The 21,348-nt window shown below is 42.6% G+C and overlaps 2 protein-coding genes across 3 annotated transcripts in view; one reads left to right on the top strand and one right to left on the bottom strand.

The window, feature by feature from the left end:
• FAM135B (family with sequence similarity 135 member B) overlaps positions 1 to 21,348 on the bottom strand; it is a 307,425-nt gene that overhangs the window by 94,041 nt on the left and 192,036 nt on the right. For both annotated transcript variants that reach the window (XM_075352841.1, XM_075352842.1), the window contains exon 4: positions 345 to 484. In XM_075352841.1, the coding sequence (XP_075208956.1) occupies positions 345 to 484 (140 nt within the window). The remainder of the gene's footprint in view (positions 1 to 344; positions 485 to 21,348) is intronic.
• Positions 13,852 to 16,372, top strand: LOC142243745 (uncharacterized). Its single transcript, XM_075315952.1, has 2 exons — positions 13,852 to 14,515; positions 15,003 to 16,372. The coding sequence occupies exons 1-2, from the start codon at positions 13,852 to 13,854 to the stop codon at positions 15,056 to 15,058; spliced, it is 720 nt and encodes a 239-aa protein (XP_075172067.1). The 3' UTR covers positions 15,059 to 16,372.

Below are 21,348 nucleotides of genomic sequence, written 5' to 3'. Positions count from 1 at the left end.
ATATTCTTGTACATAGAGGCAGTATTATAGTAGTTATATTCTTGTACATAGGAGCAGTATTATAGTAGCAATATTCTTGTACATAGGAGCAGTATTATAGTAGCAATATTCTTGTACATAGGGGCAGTATTATAGTAGTTATATTCTTGTACACAGAGAAGGATTATAGTAGTTATATTCTTTTACATATAGTAGCAGTATTTAGTTTTGTATTTTTATTAATAGAAAACAGTACTATATTAGCAATTATCAGCAGATGCAATCTCTATGTACCATATATCATTTGCTTTGTTCTCCATGTTTTTGGTCTTTCCTCTTATAACACATAATGATGAAATACCAACCCTCTCTCCGTCCAGGAATAAGTGCACCTTGAATATCATGGCGTCATTAATATCAATGTCTTCATTCCTATACAGTATCTGGAATATGCGACTAAACACGACATTGTCATAGACACATGGGGAATATTCTCCAGGGTCATCTGCAAAACAATAAAAAATAAGAATTAGATGCAAAAACACTACTTAAGCCATATTTAATGAAAACAAATTTAATTTGTGCAGAATGTTGCACAGCTTCTAGCTTCTCAGTTGCAGAAGAAAGTTCACAGAGCAGATTGCATGGGATAACAAGCGCTTTACTTTTGAGAGTATGAGGTAAAGATATTTACAATCATACAGGATCGTATCAGGAAGAGAAAGCAAAACCAAAAAAGAACAAAAGACTCACAACAGTGAGTAAGGAAACTTTACACAACATCGCCATCTACTGTTAGATCAGCATAACGTCCTCCTTCACACATACAAAGAAGTCCTTCAACTGTTGTACTGTATATACCAACACAGAGAAGGTAAATCCTTTCATTTATTGACTAAGACGACTGCACAAAACTGATATGATGGTTTATTTTCAGGGCGCATTTTCTGTGGGGCGAGTTGTACTTTTGATTGACACCATTAGTTTTACCATATATTGTACTGGAAAACTGGAAATGTGGAAAAACAGTGAAAAAAGTGTAATCCCACAATGGTTTTCGGGGTTTTTTTTTTACCGTGTTCACTATATGGTAAAACTAATGTTGCTGACAGTTTTACTGTTTTGGGGTAGATACAATATTTTGATCGCCATTTTTTCCATTTTACTGCACTGTCGCGGCGGGCAAAACCTCACCATAATTCTTGCATTTTTTTTTATTATGCCATTTACTGTATCAAGCGGATTCATTTATTTTATATTTTGATAGATCGGGCTTTTATGAACTCAGTGAAACCAAATATGTAATTTTTTGTTTTCTTTTAACTGAGACAAAAGAGGGGGGTAATTTAAACTTTAGTGTCTTTTATATTTTTTTGCCTATTTTTTTTAAACTTTTTTTTCACATTTTACTATATTTAATTGCCCCCTTTGGGAACTTTACTCTGTGATCATGTGATCGCCTGTGCTATACATAGCAGTGCATGAGCACTACTAGATATATAGCAGAAAAAATCATGATCTCCTATGAACACCAGCCACAGGCTGGCTTTCACAAGAGATTTTTTATGACAGACACGGGTCATCTGCAGATCCTCAGCAGTCATGATAACTAATAGGTGCCCCGCGGGCATGCCGATGAGCATGTGGAATGCCGCTCCCCTTCTGCCGCCAAATGTTAAATGCCGCTGTCAGAGATTGACAATGGCATTTAAAAGGTTAACAGCCACAGGCAGAGCTCTGATCCACATGGGAAAAATGCGGGATCGGCATCTAAACCTGCATCAAAGCCAGGGACAGAACATATGATGTACAAGTATGTCAAAGGTCATGAAGAGGATAATGGTTTGCACCTTGTGGTGACCCCTCTGTATTTGCCAAAACTTACTGTCCAATGTCCAAATATTTCTGGAATTAACCATAATTGGACAGCGTGTGGTCTTTGTGACCTATGGACCACAGAGATCATATGGACCCGTTACAGGCAATGTGCAGGTGCACATGGCCAATCTTACACACCGTCCTTCGAGCTGTGTGGGAAAAAAATGCAGCTTCGTAAAAGAAAAATACTTGGTTACTCTTGAGATGTTTTTGTTATATGTATTTGTATGTCCCTGTATGTCCCTGTATGCAATTGTATGTACCTGTATGTACTTGTATGTACCTGTATGTACCCATATGTACTTGTATGTACCTGTATGTCCCTGTATGTATTTGTATGTACTTGTATGTACCTGCATGTACTTGTATATACGTGTATGTCCCTGTATGTACATATATGTACTTGTATGTACCTGTATGTACTAGTATGTACCTGTATGTACTAGTATGTCCCTGTATGTACATATATGTACTTGTATGTACCTGTATGTACCTATATGTATTTGTATGTACCTGTATGTACTTGTATGTACCTGTATGTACCTGCATGTACTAGTATTTCCCTGTATGTACCTGTATGTACTTGTATGTACTTGTATGTACCTGTATGTACCTGTATGTACTTGTATGTACCTGTATGTACTTGTATGTCCCTGTATGTATTTGTATGTACTTTTATGTACCTGCATGTACTTGTATATACGTGTATGTCCCTGTATGTACATATATGTACTTGTATGTACCTGTATGTACTAGTATGTACCTGTATGTACTAGTATGTCCCTGTATGTACATATATGTACTTGTATGTACCTGTATGTACCTATATGTATTTGTATGTACCTGTATGTACTTGTATGTACCTGTATGTACCTGCATGTACTAGTATTTCCCTGTATGTACCTGTATGTACTTGTATGTACTTGTATGTACCTGTATGTACCTGTATGTACTTGTATGTACCTGTATGTACTTGTATGTCCCTGTATGTACCTGTATGTACTTGTATGTATCTGTATGTACCTGTATGTGCCTGTATGTGCCTGTATATACCTGTATGTACCTGTATGTACTTTTATGTCCCTGTATGTACTTGTATAAATCTGTATGTACCTATATGTACTTGTATGTCCCTGTATGTACTTGTATGTACCTGTATGTACTTGTATGTAGCTATATTTACTTGTATGTACCTGTATGTACTTGTATGTACCTGTATGTACCTGTATGTACTTGTATGTCCCTGTATGTCCCTGTATGTCCCTCTATGTACCTGTATGTACCTGTATGTACCTGTATGTACCTGTTTGTACTTGTATGTAGTTGTATGTACCTGTATGTAATGTGAATTTCAATCTAATAAAGGTTTGCTAAGGGCATGTTCGGATGACTGTAAAATAGGACTTTGTAAGGTCCATGTGCGCCATGGGCCACACACGGAGAGCACAAGAACGCATTGTAGCCAAAATGCAGTTGTGATTGGTTGATTTTCCATGTGGATCCCAGACTGCCATGGAAAAAAATTGCAGTATGTACTACTTTTGATCATTTTACACATACATGCAATCTAAAGACTGAACAATAACACATGCAATGCGAAGGCTGAACAATAAGGCATGCAATGCAAAGGCGGCTTCTGCACTAATCTGCAATGCGGATGAGCACAAGGAGCCAGTTGCAGTTTCCAGTCCCAACTGGCATAACTTCCAATATGGAAACCATCTGGACCCAGCCTAACATGTATAACATTTGTATCTTAAGAAACTAGAATCATTACTGACTTTTGCTGAATAGTAATGTTGAACACATCTTTAGCATCATGATCTCCTCATTAGCCCTGTTTGATTGGCACATGGCAGGTATTTGCCTTGAGTGATATCTCCAAGCAAATAGTCACGCACCCCCCATGTCTTGAGCAGGTGGACCAAAGATTAAAAAATTCAGTTGTAAAGGATTTTTTCACCTCTGGGCATCCCCCTATGGGGAAGACTTCTACAATCTTGTGTTATGGTTGAAGGCGTGATGTTAGCATAATTTTGCATATCCTTCATTGACATTCATGCGTCTTCAGACTTTGATGTGTTCACTCAAGTAGCTTTCTCCAGCTCGGTGTCAGGCGACTGGAAGTGTAATGAAGCTGCTCCTTGGTACTTAATTAAAAGAATATACATATGACTCTAGGGTATCTCCGATACGAGGCGGCGCAGAAGTTAACTCGCTCTCGATAGACGTATCTGGGATAGTTTTTCTCTAATTATCTATTGGACTTGAGACTTGTAGACTTTACATTGTACTCAAGGTCAGAACAAGAATATCAACCATTAGAAAAGTCTACACACTGGAGGAAAAGTCTTAAAGGGAACTTGTCACTTGGTACTTGTGTCCGATCTGTGGACAGCGGTGTAGAGAACGAGACACTGAGTTTGTTGGAATAGATTCAGAATAAGGCCGGCTTCACATGAGCGGTATTTTGCCAGAAAGCTGGATCCGGCACAAATGCGTTTCAGCTCCATTCATTTACAATGGAATTGCGGCAAAATGCGGTTACTTGAGGTTATGTGCGACGCACTTGACGGCTTGTGACCGCATCTTTGATGCCCTGGCCTATCAGGTCGTCACAAGGTATTGTGCAATCTGCCCTTCTGTGCAATATCCACCTCCTTCTTGGTTACGGGTCCCTGACCAGATGGTGTTGCCAAGACCAGCTAATCAAAATCCTAGGTACACTCTGCACTACACCCACCAGACACACCAGTGGATGGCCTGAGTGGAATAGGGTCACTCACTTGGGGGGTTAGTAAGGGGAGGTCAGGAGTGTCAGGAGAAGTCCAGTGTAGTGTTGGAAGTGAAGGAGAGAGGAGGTCAGGAGCTGGGCTACTTGGAAGAACTAGGTGGTAGATGGTGGTCTGGGCCTGGTAGGAGCTGGACCCCCGGTCGCAGGGGATTGTGACAAGGGGCACGGCATTGTCGTGGAGGACAGCTGGCGGCCTTATACCATCACCGGGCTGGGACCAGGGCTTCGACAGGGTACGTGGACCCTAGGTCAGGGAGTAGCTTCAGGCAACCTGACAATTTACCCGACGAGAACGGAGCCTTCAATATCCGCTCTCCACCCACTCCAAAATCGGGGTAGTAGCGCGGGGGATAGGACTTTCCACAAATGCGATCCAAAAAATCCCAAGCGTGAACCCTGAGAGCAAGTTCCCTCAGTTAGCCATACTGGGGAGCGGGACCCGACTAGTTTCAGGCTACAGGGACCAACAAGTGAGTAACAAGGTGCCAAGGGAAAGGTCACAGATCAACAGGCAACACCAACGGCAACAGGATCCAGGTGTGCTCCCCCTCAGTGACAGCGGTGTCCAGAACTTTGGTTTACTACAGTTGTCGGTGTCAGTGTTATTGGACTGAGTGAGTATGCAAGTGACCCTTACCTCCCCAACGGCACATCCCCGTCACTAACACCGAGTCCCGGGGCATCCCCCCTACCCGTGGAGGGGTTGAACACCTGTCTGCCAACTACATCGCCACCGGGTACTCCCAGCCGCAGCGGTGGTACTCCACCTTACCACACACCACGGGTGGTGTCACGAACTATTCCATTCAATACTCCCCTGTAAATACCCCCTTTTTCTATTCGAGTGGCCGCGAGACTCCTGGGTCCGGACGCCCCTCGAGCCACCGCGGATCCGGATCCAAGCAGCCCGGCTGCTGACACGGGGGCAGTACACATCTTGCCGCAATGCCATTGTAAATGAATGGAGCTGAAACGCATTTGTGCCAGATCCAGCTTTCCTTTAAAATACTGCTGCTACGAGAGCGGCTTCACTTGGGTTTTTCTTTTGGAATGCTCAGGGTTAATGTCAGTTTTCTTGCTAGCAGCAAGCTCATTACCCCTGATCAGGTGTTTCCGCTGATGACCACTCGCAACCTGGCTAAATACCCACTGCTCCCAGCAGAGGGTGCCGGTTTTTCAGAATTCATTCTGGAGTTTGGTCTTGAGCTGGAATGAGGTGTTTTGCTGCTGATGTTGTCTTCAGTGTTTTGGTGTGGATGTACCCAGTTGTTTAGTTACCTTCCCCAACCTTATTTACCCCCTCTATACCTCCATGTAGTTCCCCTGGTGTTTGTTTTTGGGGTGTGTGAGTTTTGTTGTCTCCCCCATCTGTGTTGTTTGTCGTTGGGGTTTTGTGCCTACTATCCCGGCCCAACCCTTGTGTGGAGGATGTTACATCAGGGTCTTGGACAGTAGATAGGGACACGCTGGGGACCCAGACCTCACTACCATCGAGTGTACCTCTGGGTTGAGGGTGAGCTCAGGGTCCTGTCTAGTCTAAGGACCAGCTTAGGGGTCCCTATCCAGTCACATCAAAGTCACCAGCGTGAAAACCACCCACTGAACTCATGGATAGATATTTCAATGAATAAAATGCAGCTCTTACTTTAACTTTTCCCATAAAAAATATCTATCAGTTTGATCAGCTCCACCTGCACTTGCCTTGCGCACTATGTGGTGGTAATAAATCTGCACTTTATCGATTTTTAAAACACCCTGGTGCTGTTTTAGTTTTTATATTGTTGTCTGCCTATTAGATATCATTTTCAACAAGATCAAATGACCTATAAAGATGGCAGTACCATGGAAAATTGTAGGAGTGATGGTGTGCATGGTCACATTGGACACTTCAAAGTAGAGGAGATTCTTGTGGTATACAATGTCTCTTCCTAAATTGTGACATACCCTTTAATGCTGCAATTAAAATGTGCACTTTTGATACTTATTTACTAGTTTATCACTTGAGAACATGTACGGATGAAAGCAGCTTATGCTGTATCACTGCAACATCACATTACACCTGATATCTACTGAACTATCCCTTCTTAAAGTGGTAGTCCACTACAAGGACAATCCCTTCTCAATCCATATTTGCCCCCTTACAATGAAAAAAGCTTATATTCACCTCTGTGTCACGCGAATAAGGGCAGACTCAAGATCAGAGTTCTCTATTACCATCTGAGACCATGCACATTTAAACATTGTTTTCCTTTGGGCACTTAAGAGCTAACTTCTTCTCTGGTGTAGCAGGAGACTTGCTCAGCTATCAGCAGTTGATCATTTCCGGCCTGTTTATAATCCCTCTGCTTCCTGGAAAGGTTGCTGGTTATTCTGTTCATTTAGGAGCTAGAGAGGGAGCACAGAGGATGTGTTGTTTCTGCTGCTGCTATCTGCTGTAGCTGGAGATGTAAGTTGTTTCTACTACCCCCTCTTCTTTATACCCTTACCAATACACCTTTGGTTATCCCCTGGTGCAGGTTTTAAGTGTGTATGAGTTTTGGTTACCCAGTCTGTTGTTCTGTGTTGGTGGGTTGTTGGGCTCGGTGCAGATCAGTCCCCTGGGTGGTGGAGACTTAGTTGTTAGGGCCTGGAAAGGAGACAGGGCCATGTTGGAGGCTCAACTCTGACTACCTCTAAGTCTACCATCGGGATAAGGGACAGCGCAGGGTCCCTAGTTGCAGGATTAGCTTAGGAGTCCTGTGCCATCTGTTCCGCCAGCTGTAACACACTGCTGCCGGTGTAGTTTCAGCGGTGCTTCCATTTGCTCTTCTGGGGCTCTCATGAGGTTGTTACTTCACTAGAGCCCCATGCCCAATTAGCGCCGGCTTCACTGGCAGCTCCTTCGGACAAATAAGTAATCAGCAGTTAGTAAGCAGACAGCCACAGCTCTTACTTTCTCTTGATTATGGAGACATTGAAGCTGGCACTGATTAGCCACGTGACTCACATGACATAACCTCACGTGAGCTCCAAGAATGCGGTGCCAATACTTGAGGTGAGTGTAAGCTTTTTTTTTTTTTAAATGGTGGCAGATATGGGGAATGAGAAGCGGTTGTCTCAGTGGTGGACAACCCCTTTAAAGAAGAGTTAACCCACTTTGGACAATCCTTTGTTTTTTATTTCTGTTTTTTTTTTAGTAAGGTCACCTATAGTCCTGCAGGTGGGACCTCCATCTGACACTAGTGACACCCAGTCCTGTGGTGTCCGGCTTTAGAAAGTCACAGCATTTGGCTGCAGAAACTGCTCCCTGACCTTCGATCATTCTTGCTTGGTTTTCATCCATTTCCCTTTAGGACCCAGTAGCATTGTGCAGCCTGTCAGCTGCTGTTCATCAGTCTTTGTCTTGATATAGCTTCACTTCCTATTACTTGGTGCTGGTAATATTTGATACATCTTTATCAAGTCTTCAGTGCAAGCAGGTGGCTTGTATTCATTAGAGGAATCGGGGTGGTTGTTGCAGCTTCTCTCCCTGAGTCACTAGAGACAATTTGTTTGTTGTTTTTCCTTGTTTGTTAGCCCTGTGTATCCATTAGTGCCTAGTGGGGTTGACTAAGTGCTTATCCCATCCACTGCCGACTTAAGGCCTATTTCAGGGTCAGCCAGGGTCAGATATCCTGCTTGGCGCATAGGTGTGGAACCTATTGAGGGCGGTGAGGCAACCCAGGGCCTAGAGGTAGGCTTGGTCAGGGGTCACATCTCCACCTTCTCTTGACACAGGGTTTCCCTTCCCATTCGCCTTTCACTTGGTGCTTCCCCGTGTATCTAGCGTGACACCATCAATCATTAGTAATCTGTGAGGGAACCTGACAGCAAATGTTTAATTTTTATGCAGCACCACTGCAGGAGAAATGCGGTACTACATAGCATGTTTAAGCTACAGTTAGGTCCAGAAATATTTGGACAGTGACACAATTTTCGCGAGTTGGGCTCTGCATGCCACCACATTGGATTTGAAATGAAACCTCTACAACAGAATTCAAGTGCAGATTGTAACGTTTAATTTGAAGGTTTGAACAAAAATATCTGATAGAAATTGTAGGAATTGTCACATTTCTTTACAAACACTCCACATTTTAGGAGGTCAAAAGGAATTGGACAAATAAACCAAACCCAAACAAAATATTTGTATTTTCAATATTTTGTTGCGAATCCTTTGGAGGCAATCACTGCCTTAAGTCTGGAACCCATGGACATCACCAAACGCTGGGTTTCCTCCTTCTTAATGCTTTGCCAGGCCTTTACAGCCGCAGCCTTCAGGTCTTGCTTGTTTGTGGGTCTTTCCGTCTTAAGTCTGGATTTGAGCAAGTGAAATGCATGCTCAATTGGGTTAAGATCTGGTGATTGACTTGGCCATTGCAGAATGTTCCACTTTTTCGCACTCATGAACTCCTGGGTAGCTTTGGCTGTATGCTTGGGGTCATTGTCCATCTGTACTATGAAGCGCCGTCCGATCAACTTTGCGGCATTTGGCTGAATCTGGGCTGAAAGTATATCCCGGTACACTTCAGAATTCATCTGGCTACTCTTGTCTGCTGTTATGTCATCAATAAACACAAGTGACCCAGTGCCATTGAAAGCCATGCATGCCCATGCCATCACGTTGCCTCCACCATGTTTTACAGAGGATGTGGTGTGCCTTGGATCATGTGCCGTTCCCTTTCTTCTCCAAACTTTTTTCTTCCCATCATTCTGGTACAGGTTGATCTTTGTCTCATCTGTCCATAGAATACTTTTCCAGAACTGAGCTGGCTTCATGAGGTGTTTTTCAGCAAATTTAACTCTGGCCTTTCTATTTTTGGAATTGATGAATGGTTTGCATCTAGATGTGAACCCTTTGTATTTACTTTCATGGAGTCTTCTCTTTACTGTTGACTTAGAGACAGATACACCTACTTCACTGAGAGTGTTCTGGACTTCAGTTGATGTTGTGAACGGGTTCTTCTTCACCAAAGAAAGTATGCGGCGATCATCCACCACTGTTGTCATCCGTGGACGCCCAGGCCTTTTTGAGTTCCCAAGCTCTTCAGTCAATTCCTTTCTTCTCAGAATGTACCCGACTGTTGATTTTGCTACTCCAAGCATGTCTGCTATCTCTCTGATGGATTTTTTCTTTTTTTTCAGCCTCAGGATGTTCTGCTTCACCTCAATTGAGAGTTCCTTAGACCGCATGTTGTCTGGTCACAGCAACAGCTTCCAAATGCAAAACCACACACCTGTAATCAACCCCAGACCTTTTAACTACTTCATTGATTACAGGTTAACGAGGGAGACGCGTTCAGAGTTAATTGCAGCCCTTAGAGTCCCTTGTCCAATTACTTTTGGTCCTTTGAAAAAGAGGAGGCAATGCATTACAGAGCTATGATTCCTAAACCCTTTCTCCGATTTGGATGTGAAAACTCTCATATTGCAGCTGGGAGTGTGCACTTTCAGCCCATATTATATATATATAATTGTATTTCTGAACATGTTTTTGTAAACAGCTAAAATAACAAAACTTATGTCACTGTCCAAATATTTCTGGCCCTGACTGTATATTCATAAAGGTGGGACATGTTGGGTCCTCAAGAGAGTCAGAAACTCTATTAATAACTGTGCCAATAGATGAGTTCCAAAACAAAAGGAACATCATTTCCATTCTCATAGTTCCTGTAATGTTGTTTTTACTAATCTAGACCATCCCTTAAATCATGAGCTACCAACTCAGTACCTTAGATTAACCAGTATGAAAAATTAGTGACTTATTCTAATGTGATACCAATGTGATATGACTGAAGTTTGAATGACTATTAGATAGGGATCATGATCAAAAGATAGGAGTGATCCCAGATATTATTTGATCCATCAATAATTCAGTATCAAAGAAGATGTCCTTTGGATAATATTTCATGATTACCAAGGAATACATGTCTTGAAGCAGTTGAAGATAAAGGAAGTAACATTTACAGTTCCACTTACAGGAAACTTGTGGTTAGCTAAAGACAGCTTGAAGGAAGCTTGCATATGAAATTTACGGCTCATTGCAATATTTCGCTAACACTATGGCCGACCACAGTTGGTCAGTTGACCACTGGCAGGATGTACAAGTAAATGTGCAGGAAGCAAACGGTGCCTCCAGCAGTTTGTGGTCAAGTTACATGAACATGACTCAGCTGTCACATGCTGACGACCATTTAGACACAACCTACAATATTTTCCTATAAAATATACACCGAACTCGCTTAAGGTAGGGAAATACCTTCCAGGACATTGAAGTGTACGTACGCACTGTTCCTGTGATGCCATGCCATGTTGATTCCTTATCTTAACTCGAGTTCCCTCCGATGTGAAAGGATTGCTACAACATAACGGTAATGTTGATGCATATTTCTGTTATTGTATAAGTTTCTATGACTATAAGATTCTAAATGCCTATGTACCATTGATTATATTCATGTGCTATTAAAATAAATAGTATCTTGCTATAAAGAATATTAGTATTCGTGCCTGATTAGGATATCAGTGAGCGCTTCGTAAGTACGGGCTTTCAGCCCCCTTTTTAGTAGAATTTAGCAAGACATAAATTGGCGTAGTCGGCAGGATTACTTCTATAAGAAGTAATTAAACGAATTTTTGTAATTTAGAAGTTAAAAACATATATTTGGCAAATTTCCAGATATTTTTCAATCTTTTTGCATAGTGTCAAAATGTTCAGAAAACGTAAGGATAATGTTAAGGAGGTTGTTGTGGAGATCCCCGGCTGGACTGAGGCTCCCTACAATCTTATAGCACATGAATTGGTCAATTGTGGATTGGCAGAACAATGGCAGGACAAGCTTAAGGGTAGTGAAGCTACTGATGTGAATGTATTCGGTAGTGTCCCTGTGAAAACAGGTGATGTAGTGTCTTTAGCACGGCACAAACGATGGCAGGACAAGCTTAAGGGTTGTGAAGCTACTGATGTTGTGAATGTACTCAGTGGTGCCCCTGTGAAAACAGGTGATGTAGTGTCTTGTGAATTGGCAGAACAATGGCAGGACAAGCTTATGGGTAGTGAAGCTACTGATGTGAATGTATTCGGTAGTGTCCCTGTGAAAACAGGTGATGTAGTGTCTTTAGCACGGCACAAACAATGGCAGGACAAGCTTATGGGTAGTGAAGCTACTGATGTTGTGAATGTATTCGGTAGTGTCCCTGTGAAAACAGGTGATGTAGTGTCTTTAGCACGGCACAAACAATGGCAGGACAAGCTTATGGGTAGTGAAGCTACTGATGTTGTGAATGTATTCGGTAGTGTCCCTGTGAAAACAGGTGATGTAGTGTCTTTAGGACGGCGCATCTGGATTTTGGCAAGTGCATATAGTGTAATGCATGAGCGTAAGCTAAAGATGCAGAAGAAAAGTTCCCAGGTGGAACAAAAGATGATAGAATTAGGTTGCCTGAAAACAGTTATGGAATGTAATACCCGACTGTTGAAGGATAAATTGGAACATTATCAGAATGTGGCACAAAAAGCTGCCATAAAAATTGCTCAAAATAAGTACAAGAAAAGAAGAAGAGGAAAAGTAAATAAAACCAAAGTGCATAAAAGTATCGCCTCAGCTTCTATAAACTGGGATCCCGATACTTGGGATGGGGATGTGTGGGATTCATCTTCATCATCTGATGAGGAGGATTGCCATAAAGGGAAGATTCAGGCTAATCCAGTAAGGGGTCGCCTAGAGAGGACAGAGAATGAGATCATCCGGGAACATGTCCGGGATGGTCAGGGGAATCTGCAATATGACGAAGATGGTAATGCCATCACAAATGAGAAAACGATTCCTCATGTAAAAAATCGAGTAACCATTGAAGATTACTCTCAGGGAGAAGTTGATAGCATTTTAACACAGTTTAGACAAAAACCAGGAGAAGGAGAAATTCCCTGGTTGGTCAGGGTGCACGATCTCGGAGGAGGTGAAGTGCACTTTGATGCCGGAGACGTGGCAAAATTTGTCACCATGTCTCGTGACCCAGAAATTCAGAGATCAATAAAAAATTATTTTGTTGATCATAATGAGCATGGTACTCAAAACTTAATCATGATCTTAGCCCATGCTTTTCTGGACAAATATCCATCAGAAGCAGACTTTCCTATCAATGATAAACCTTGGTATACCTTAAAAGATGGTATGGAAAGGCTGAAGGAAGAAGCAATGAGGAATGCTCTTCCTCTTTTGGGACTGGATGATGATTATCTCCAGTACCCATTGACAGCCAGCATAAGTAATAGGCTGGTTAAACATGCTCCTCCAGCATATAAAACAGTTATTTTAACCTTAACTGTAGCGCTGACTGGAGAATCAATCGGTGTAGTTCTAGGGAGGATGAAGGAGTTACAGGATATGGGACAGTGGGATAAACCATCCCCTGGAGGCCATGTTGGTAACAGTAAGCCAAACAATCCTGATTGGAAAGAGAAATCAGTAGGGGAGGCCCCATGGGTGCCTCGAAAAGACATGTTCCAGGCTTTGCTTAAAGCCGGGATCAATAAGGAAAGGATTGATGGAAAGGAGACAGGAGAATTATGGAAGTTGTACAAACAGAAAGTTCTATCTGCAAAGAAAGTGACCACTACAAATGTGGAAGGGGGTTCAAAAACCCCCAAGGTAAAGAAATCAGAAGGAAAAGGGGAAAACCCCCCAAAGAAAGTGTCTTGGGAAGATTTTCAGTCAGTTTATCCATTGGAAGAACTGGCTGCAGCCGTGGCCACAAAGGTCACGGAAGGAAGGGCTAATGCACAGACTGAAGTCTGTGTAAATGAAAGTTCAGAAGGAAGTGATTTACCATAGGTAGCCAGCCAAGCCCCCCTATTGATAAACAGGGACGAACGTCCCTACATCAATCTTAGCATACATTGGAAAGGGGGAAATATTCAAAGAGTCCCAGCTTTGATTGACACGGGGGCGGAGGCTACTTTAATTCATGGAAACCCAGAAAAAATAAAAGGACCTCGAGTAAAAATTGCTGGACTAGGTGGTCAAGTGATCACTGGGGTTCAGACACAGGTAGCTTTGAAGATAGGTAATTTACCTATCAAGCAGTATACGGTGCTGGTAGTACCTATACCAGAATATATTTTGGGAATTGATATCCTAAAATGGATGACTCTTAATCTAACCGAAGGAAAATTCTCCTTTGGGATTATGTCTTGTCATAAGGAAATGCAGATCTCACATTATATCAATGATATAATGATACAAGGACAAGATGAGCAAAGTGTGAAAGATCAATTGACAAAACTGGTTGCTCATATGTGGAGTAAAGGATGGGAAATCAGTGATGCCAAGGTTCAAGGACCGTCTCAGGTGGTAACATTTCTAGGGATTCAGTGGAACAAGGGGCACAGAGAGATCTTGCCCAATGCCAGACAGAAAATTATTAATTTTCCGGTCCCTAAATCCAAACAGGAGACTCAGTCTTATATTGGATTGTTTGATTTTTGGAGACAACATATCCCTCATTTGGGACAAATGTTGGCTCATTTGTACAAAGTAACGAGTAAAAAATATGAGTTCCAATGGGGAGAGGAACAGCAAAATGTGTTTGAGATGGTCAGGGAAGTGTGGCAAGACATTGAAGGGATTATTCAATCTACCAAGACCACTGTATTTCATGTCGATGCTCATGTCCCTACTAACTCACTTGAACGTTTGTTTAATTCAGAAGCAGATAAAGCAGCAGCCATCAGACAAATCAGTCCAACAGTTGACAAGGCAAGGTACAGCTGTTTGGGCACACCAGAAAGAGCCACGCCTTATTCAGCAGGTTTAGACCTCAGTACATTGGAAACTGTCGTGGTACCCCCAGGTAAGGTAAAACCAATTTCAACAGGATTGGGTTGCCATATACCAAAGGATCATTATGGTCAAATAGCCACTTGTTCTAGTTTAGTGTTAAAAGGAGCCATAGTGGTGGGAGGGGTAATAGATGCAGATTATCAGGGAGAAATCAAGGTACTGATGCTAAATTTGGGAAATGAACCTTTGATATTGATGAAACACCAGAAGGTGGCTCAGATGTTAATAATTCCAATAAACTTGTCTGAAATAAGAGAAGGAACTGCCCCAGCAGAATTAACAATACGGGGTACTAAAGGTTTTGGATCCTCTAATATTACAAATGTAGGAGCAAAAATATGGATTCAAAACCTCCAAGGACCGCCCTCAGAGACAGCGGTAATAGCGGTCAGAAAAGATCGTACTCTCCTGATAATGAGACCAGGAGTGGAAAAGTGGGAATATGTCCCACAAGAAAAATGTTATTTACGAGAATAATAGTGTATCTTTATTTGCAGATGGTGTTGTAAATAAGCGAAATCCATGGTATCGGCTACTGGGAAGAGCTCGATAGTGATGAGATGGAGAAATTCCTGTGTTTGATGTTTGCCTCTCTGGTCGTTGGATGGACAAGTCTACATCAGGAGGAACCTGTGGCGAATGAATTTCTGATGCACCATCACATTTTCAACACACAGATTGCTGGATCTGTACACATTCTCCGGTTACAGCCACCAGTATCCCTTATCTGGATGTCCCGGTATCGATGGAGGAAATCTTAAAGTAGAAAAGTTGTTCTGATCATCTTGCTGATAAAGACACTCGAACTGTTCGTCTATAGAATACTACAGTACCCATTTCCATAGTGGGATGGATCAATCTTCCATGGTGGCAAGGCAATTTGAATGCAACAGTCACCAATTTGCAATATCTGGCTTTCAAGGGAAGAATTTGGGTACCAAGAAATAAGACTGGACTGACTAACCTGGGATTCATCCCTATGGGGAATATAAAAATAAGTTTTGGGACAGCTATAAATACTGTAGATGCTTTTAAACCCAGCTTAGTGGAAAAGACAATTCATGATATGTTATGGCCTTATGCCAATATGTTCATAAATCGGACTAGTGAAACTTCTAGTAACATATCGGGAAATGTAATGTGTAATGATTCCTTTGAATATCGAGCAAATGCCAAAACACATGATATTCAAGGGAGCTTGTCAGATAATATTGCTTTTAGTTTTAATATACTGTACAAAAGTAGTGAAAGTGATTATATTTGTGATTCAACGTTTATCTAAACAAACCAAGAAAACAAAATTTGTGGCAAACAATATTTCTTGGTCATGGTATGGTATATTCCGAGTGATCTTCTTCTAGTGGAATACTGATGATGGAAAATAATCCCTGGGATCAAGGACCGATTGTGATACCAATGTGATATGACTGAAGTTTGAATGACTATTAGATAGGGATCATGATCAAAAGATAGGAGTGATCCCAGATATTATTTGATCCATCAATAATTCAGTATCAAAGAAGATGTCCTTTGGATAATATTTCATGATTACCAAGGAATACATGTCTTGAAGCAGTTGAAGATAAAGGAAGTAACATTTACAGTTCCACTTACAGGAAACTTGTGGTTAGCTAAAGACAGCTTGAAGGAAGCTTGCATATGAAATTTACGGCTCATTGCAATATTTCGCTAACACTATGGCCGACCACAGTTGGTCAGTTGACCACTGGCAGGATGTACAAGTAAATGTGCAGGAAGCAAACGGTGCCTCCAGCAGTTTGTGGTCAAGTTACATGAACATGACTCAGCTGTCACATGCTGACGACCATTTAGACACAACCTACAATATTTTCCTATAAAATATACACCGAACTCACTTAAGGTAGGGAAATACCTTCCAGGACATTGAAGTGTACGTACGCACTGTTCCTGTGATGCCATGCCATGTTGATTCCTTATCTTAACTCGAGTTCCCTCCGATGTGAAAGGATTGCTACAACATAACGGTAATGTTGATGCATATTTCTGTTATTGTATAAGTTTCTATGACTATAAGATTCTAAATGCCTATGTACCATTGATTATATTCATGTGCTATTAAAATAAATAGTATCTTGCTATAAAGAATATTAGTATTCGTGCCTGATTAGGATATCAGTGAGCGCTTCGTAAGTACGGGCTTTCAGCCCCCTTTTTAGTAGAATTTAGCAAGACATCTAACTATTCTTTCTGTTTTGAAATGGGCATCCAATTGCCTTTGTACATCCAGTTGGACACCTTGCTTGAAAGGCTGATAAGGTCATGTGACAACCCACAACTAAATATATCCGAACTATTGTATCCCCCCAACTGACCTATCCATCAAAGTCAATGGCTGTTCACTTTCCCCAGTCCCACATGCTTGCTACAAGGGAGTAACTCTAGACTCTGCTCTCTCCTTCAAGCCACACATCCAAGCCGTCTCTAACTCAAAAATATTTCCTGGGTTGTACATTTCTTTCTCAAGAAACTGCAAAAACCCTAGTGCATGCCCTTATTATCTCCTGCGTGGACTATTACAACCTCCTGCTCTCTAGATTCCCTTCTAACAGTCTCGCACCCCTACAATCTATTCTAAACTCTGCTGTCCGACTAATCCACCTGTCTCCCCGCTACTCCCCGACCTCTCCTCTCTGCCAATCCCTTCACTGGCTTCCAAATGCCGAACGACTCCAGCTCAAAACCCTAACCATGTGTGACCTAGTCTCCCGGTACTTACCCGCACGTAACCTTCGATCCTCACAAGATCTTCTCTACTCCCCTCTCATCTTTTCTTCCCACCACTGCATCCAAGATTTGCCTCCCCCATACTCTGGAATGCTCTGCCACAACATATCAGACTCTCACCTACCTTGACAAACTTCAAAGGGAACCTGAAGACCTACCTCTTCTGACAAGCCTACAACCTGCCGTAACCCTCAGTCCGCTATAGCACCGCATGACCATCTCCAGCCTCACCTACTGTATCCTCACCCATCCCTTGTAGACTGAGAGCCCTCGCGAGCAGGGACCTCTATCCTCCTGTACCAGTCTGTGCCCTGTACTGTTTATCATTATTGTACTTGTCCCTACTATGTCTACTATACTACTTTATTGAGATATACTGTATATATTACACACCACCGGCATTATACACAAGCCTAAAAACATGCATGTTGCTGGGTGATTTAGGACTGATCAGTGGAACAATTCTCCGTCCAACAATGGCAGATATTAGGGACCAAGGTTGGTGGGAAAGGGGCACCTTCTGAAAATCCTTTCGTAGACATCAAAAGATGATGCCTGACCCCAAACTTCTTCAACCATCTAGGAACTTTTCAACAGTTAGAAGCTGATTGACTTTGAGCTCCTGAATGTGATACTAGAGTCATCCACAGCGAATGTCTTTTCCAAGTCGGAGCGTTGAGAGAGCTCTGATTGCTCAAGTGAGGCATAAACTGATTAAATGTAGGACTGGCACATCGATGATAATCCATCAGTATCTGGCCCGACTCCAAATGCTTCATAAGCATATTGCATTTATGGAGAGCATGTGTTTATCTAAGTACCGCTGCATCAAAAGGTCTGTGATGATGACAATTCTATCACAAGGGGCCGATTTCATATATTGTATAAAGCACCATTGTATTTGGCTTTTTCTTATTATTTTAACCTTTTTTTTTCAATTTTTTTATATAGATTGTAGGTGTGACACCCCTGGACTAGTCAGGGCGTCACAGAGGACTGCACGCTCTTTACTCTTAGTGCAGGACTCAACCCCTCTTGGTTCTGGGTTCCTAACTTGCAGTGCTGCCTCCATCAGCATCCAAAAATCCCAATCACACCTCACGCCATACCCTGTCAGACACACCAGTGGGCTGAGGTGAGCTGGAATAGGGCCGCCCACCTAGGAGTCAGGCAGACTGGTGGGAGGTGACAAGTCAGTCTAGAGTAGCCCTCGAGCAGTGAGGAGCTAGGGGGGGGGTTTGGCTCCCTGGGGAGTTAACGGTTGGGTTGCACATGGTGGTCTTGGCCCGGAGGAGTCGGAGACCTGGTTGCGGGATATTGGGACTGAGTACATGGACTAGTCTTGGAGGACAGTCAGCAGAAAGTATAATAGCCGGTCAGGGACCAAAAGCACGGCGGGGTACTAGACGCTAGGTCGGGGGGAAGCTTCAAGCAACCGGCAATTAACCTGCGGAGGATAGGGCCTTTATGGACTGTCCCCATGAAGCTCAGAGATCGGGGGCACTGGCGCAACGAGGGGAATAGGGCTTTCCAACCAAAGCAGCCCACTGAAATCCCAAGCTTGAGCTCCTGAGAGCATAGCTCCTTCACTCAAAAAGTGGGGAGTGGGGCCCGGACAGCTCCAAGCTTACAGGACACTTTAGACACTACTAAAATTTGTGCATCAAGCAGTGCTGCAGGGGACGATTACCCGGATGAGCTCTCCCAAGAGGGCAGCGGCACCCAGAGACTTGGTTTACTACGTTGTCAGCGTCTGCTTTTGTATCTGAATGAGTACCTGCATTCACCCTGCCCTCAGCGATCCTGCGCTTCCCTGCAAACCCACCACCCAGAGTCCCGGGGCCTTCCCTACCCGTAGAGGGTAACATCATCTGGCTGCCCCCATTCCATCACCCCGGGTACTCCCACAGGCAGTGACGGTACTCCCTGTTACCGCACACCATGGGTTGCGTCACAAACTATACTATATCTCCCCTGTAAATAACCCCCCTTTTACATTTAAGAGTGGCCCCAAGCCCCCGGGTCCGGAGACGCTCGAGCCACAAGTAAACTTATCAGTTTGTGTCATCGTGGGGTGCATGTGATCCACCAGTCACTAGAACATAAGGGGCTACAGGACCTTTTCTCTAAGCACCATGCCCATTTGCCTTCTGCACAGATGTTTGGATTTCTCAGTCGCTCAATTCACTACAATATTATTATCATCCTATTGAAGCAACTGAGACATTTCAAAGCAGGGTTAACCATAGTTTGAATAAATTCTATTGTGGTTCTTTTTTTTGGTCCCCTTTAATGATTGCTGCTATGCAATGAAGTGCACATTGCAGAACCTTTTCTCTAAGCACCATGCCTTTTTGCCTTCTGGCTTTGGCACATATTTCTCAGTCTTCCATTTACTAATATGATCCCGTTGAAGTGACTGAAAGAATTCAGAGCAGTGTTAACCTTAGTTTGAATAATTTTTTTTGTTTTTTTTGTCCCTCTTAATATTTGCTGCTACGTGTTGAAGAGCACATTGCAGGACCTTTTCTCTAAGCACCATGCCTATTTGCCTTCTGCAGAAATGTTTGAATTTCTCAGCTTCCCGTTCAGTGCAATGTTAATATGATCCCATTGCAGTGAGTGAGAGATTTCTGATCAGAGTTAGCCTTTGTTTGAATCATTTCTTTTCTTTGTGGTCCCTTTTAATATTTTCTGCTATACATTAAAGAGCACATTGCAGAACCTTTTCTCTGAGCACCATCCTCTTTTACTTTCTGACTTTGACAAAGATGTTTAAATTTCTAAGACTGGTCAAAATCTCCCATTCACTACAACGATACTATTATTATGAATATGGTCCTATTGCAATGATTATATGTCTGAGCCGACCTGGTCTTACTTTGAATGATGCCCTTTACTTTTACTTTTTTTTTACCCCCCCCCTTCCTTCATAATGTGTGCTGCCATATATTTTACTATTAACCATAAAATACTTCTGTACAGTTGCCTGAGGCTATATAGTGCTGAAAAATAGAATACTGCACAGTACCTTTTTGTTTATTTTTTTTATTAATCTGAAAGAAAGAGACTTGATGTTGCTTTTGTATTAATGTGGAGCTAAATAGTGGAAGTGGAGGTGTACTATAGCTCTATGAAAATGTCATGGGAATGTACTGATGGACCAGAGGTTCCTAAACTGGCCCTTAGGCTCACGACCTTGCACTGTCCCTTATCTTAGAGGTAGACTTGATGGTAGCCAGGTCCGAGCCCCCAACATAACCCTGTCTCCTGTCCGAGCCATGATCGTACTCACCCCACCTTGGAAGCGGACCAGAAAATAAGTAACAAAACCCCACAGAAAATACATGGACAAGGGAGAAAGTAATCTTGTACACCCTGCACACAATCACAAAGGAGAGACAATATGTGTATAGGTGAGTAAAGAAATGGGTAGGAAATAAACTCTCAACAGAGGAACATTCACACCATGCAGGAAAGTTCATCATGAACTGACAACCACTGAGACCGGGATTGCTGATGCTATCTTCGGCGATCTCTTACTACACTTCCCAGCATTAAATAGGAAGGTAGCAGCTGTGGATGGTAATCAGCGACCGGGCTCTCAGAAGAGTTACACAAGGCTCCAAACAAGGATTAACTCCTGCATGACTAGGAGCAGTGAAACAACTCAGCCAACGCCCGGAAGAGCTGAGCACTTAAGTGAGGCCAGGTTGCCTGTCAGAATCTGCAGTGAGAGTCCGTGTGCATATATGGACAGCCCATGACAGCAATTCTATGGGTGTCTTATTATGACCTAGTGTCAAAGAGAGCGGTATAGCAGCATAAAACATTAAGTTATGTTCTGAAAGGCTCCATGTGAACCTGAACAGCACCCCAAATGGTAAACCATGGTATTGCAATTACAAACGATCAATGGTATAGTAGTGATGAGTGAGCACTAAGTGAGTGAGTGAGCATTAAGATGCTCAAATGCTCGGTACTGGAAACAAAAAGGTCGGATGCTTGGAAGGGCTTGACTCAATAATGGCAGTTAATGGGAAGCTTGAGCAGTTTCCTGGAAGACTCTTTTAGAAA

Source organism: Anomaloglossus baeobatrachus, chromosome 6 (assembly GCF_048569485.1).
Source record: "Anomaloglossus baeobatrachus isolate aAnoBae1 chromosome 6, aAnoBae1.hap1, whole genome shotgun sequence".
Classification (NCBI taxonomy): domain Eukaryota; kingdom Metazoa; phylum Chordata; class Amphibia; order Anura; family Aromobatidae; genus Anomaloglossus; species Anomaloglossus baeobatrachus.
Note: the sequence above shows the minus strand (reverse complement) of the source record. Positions and strands in the feature narration are given on the sequence as shown.

Coding starts and splice junctions, on each gene's coding strand:
- LOC142243745 (XM_075315952.1), top strand. CDS start 13,852: ATGTCTTGTCATAAGGAAATGCAGATCTCACATTATATCAATGATATA. Junction 14,516..15,002: donor AACTGTCGTGGTACCCCCAG/GTAAGGTAAAAC, acceptor CTTTATTTGCAG/ATGGTGTTGTAAATAAGCGA.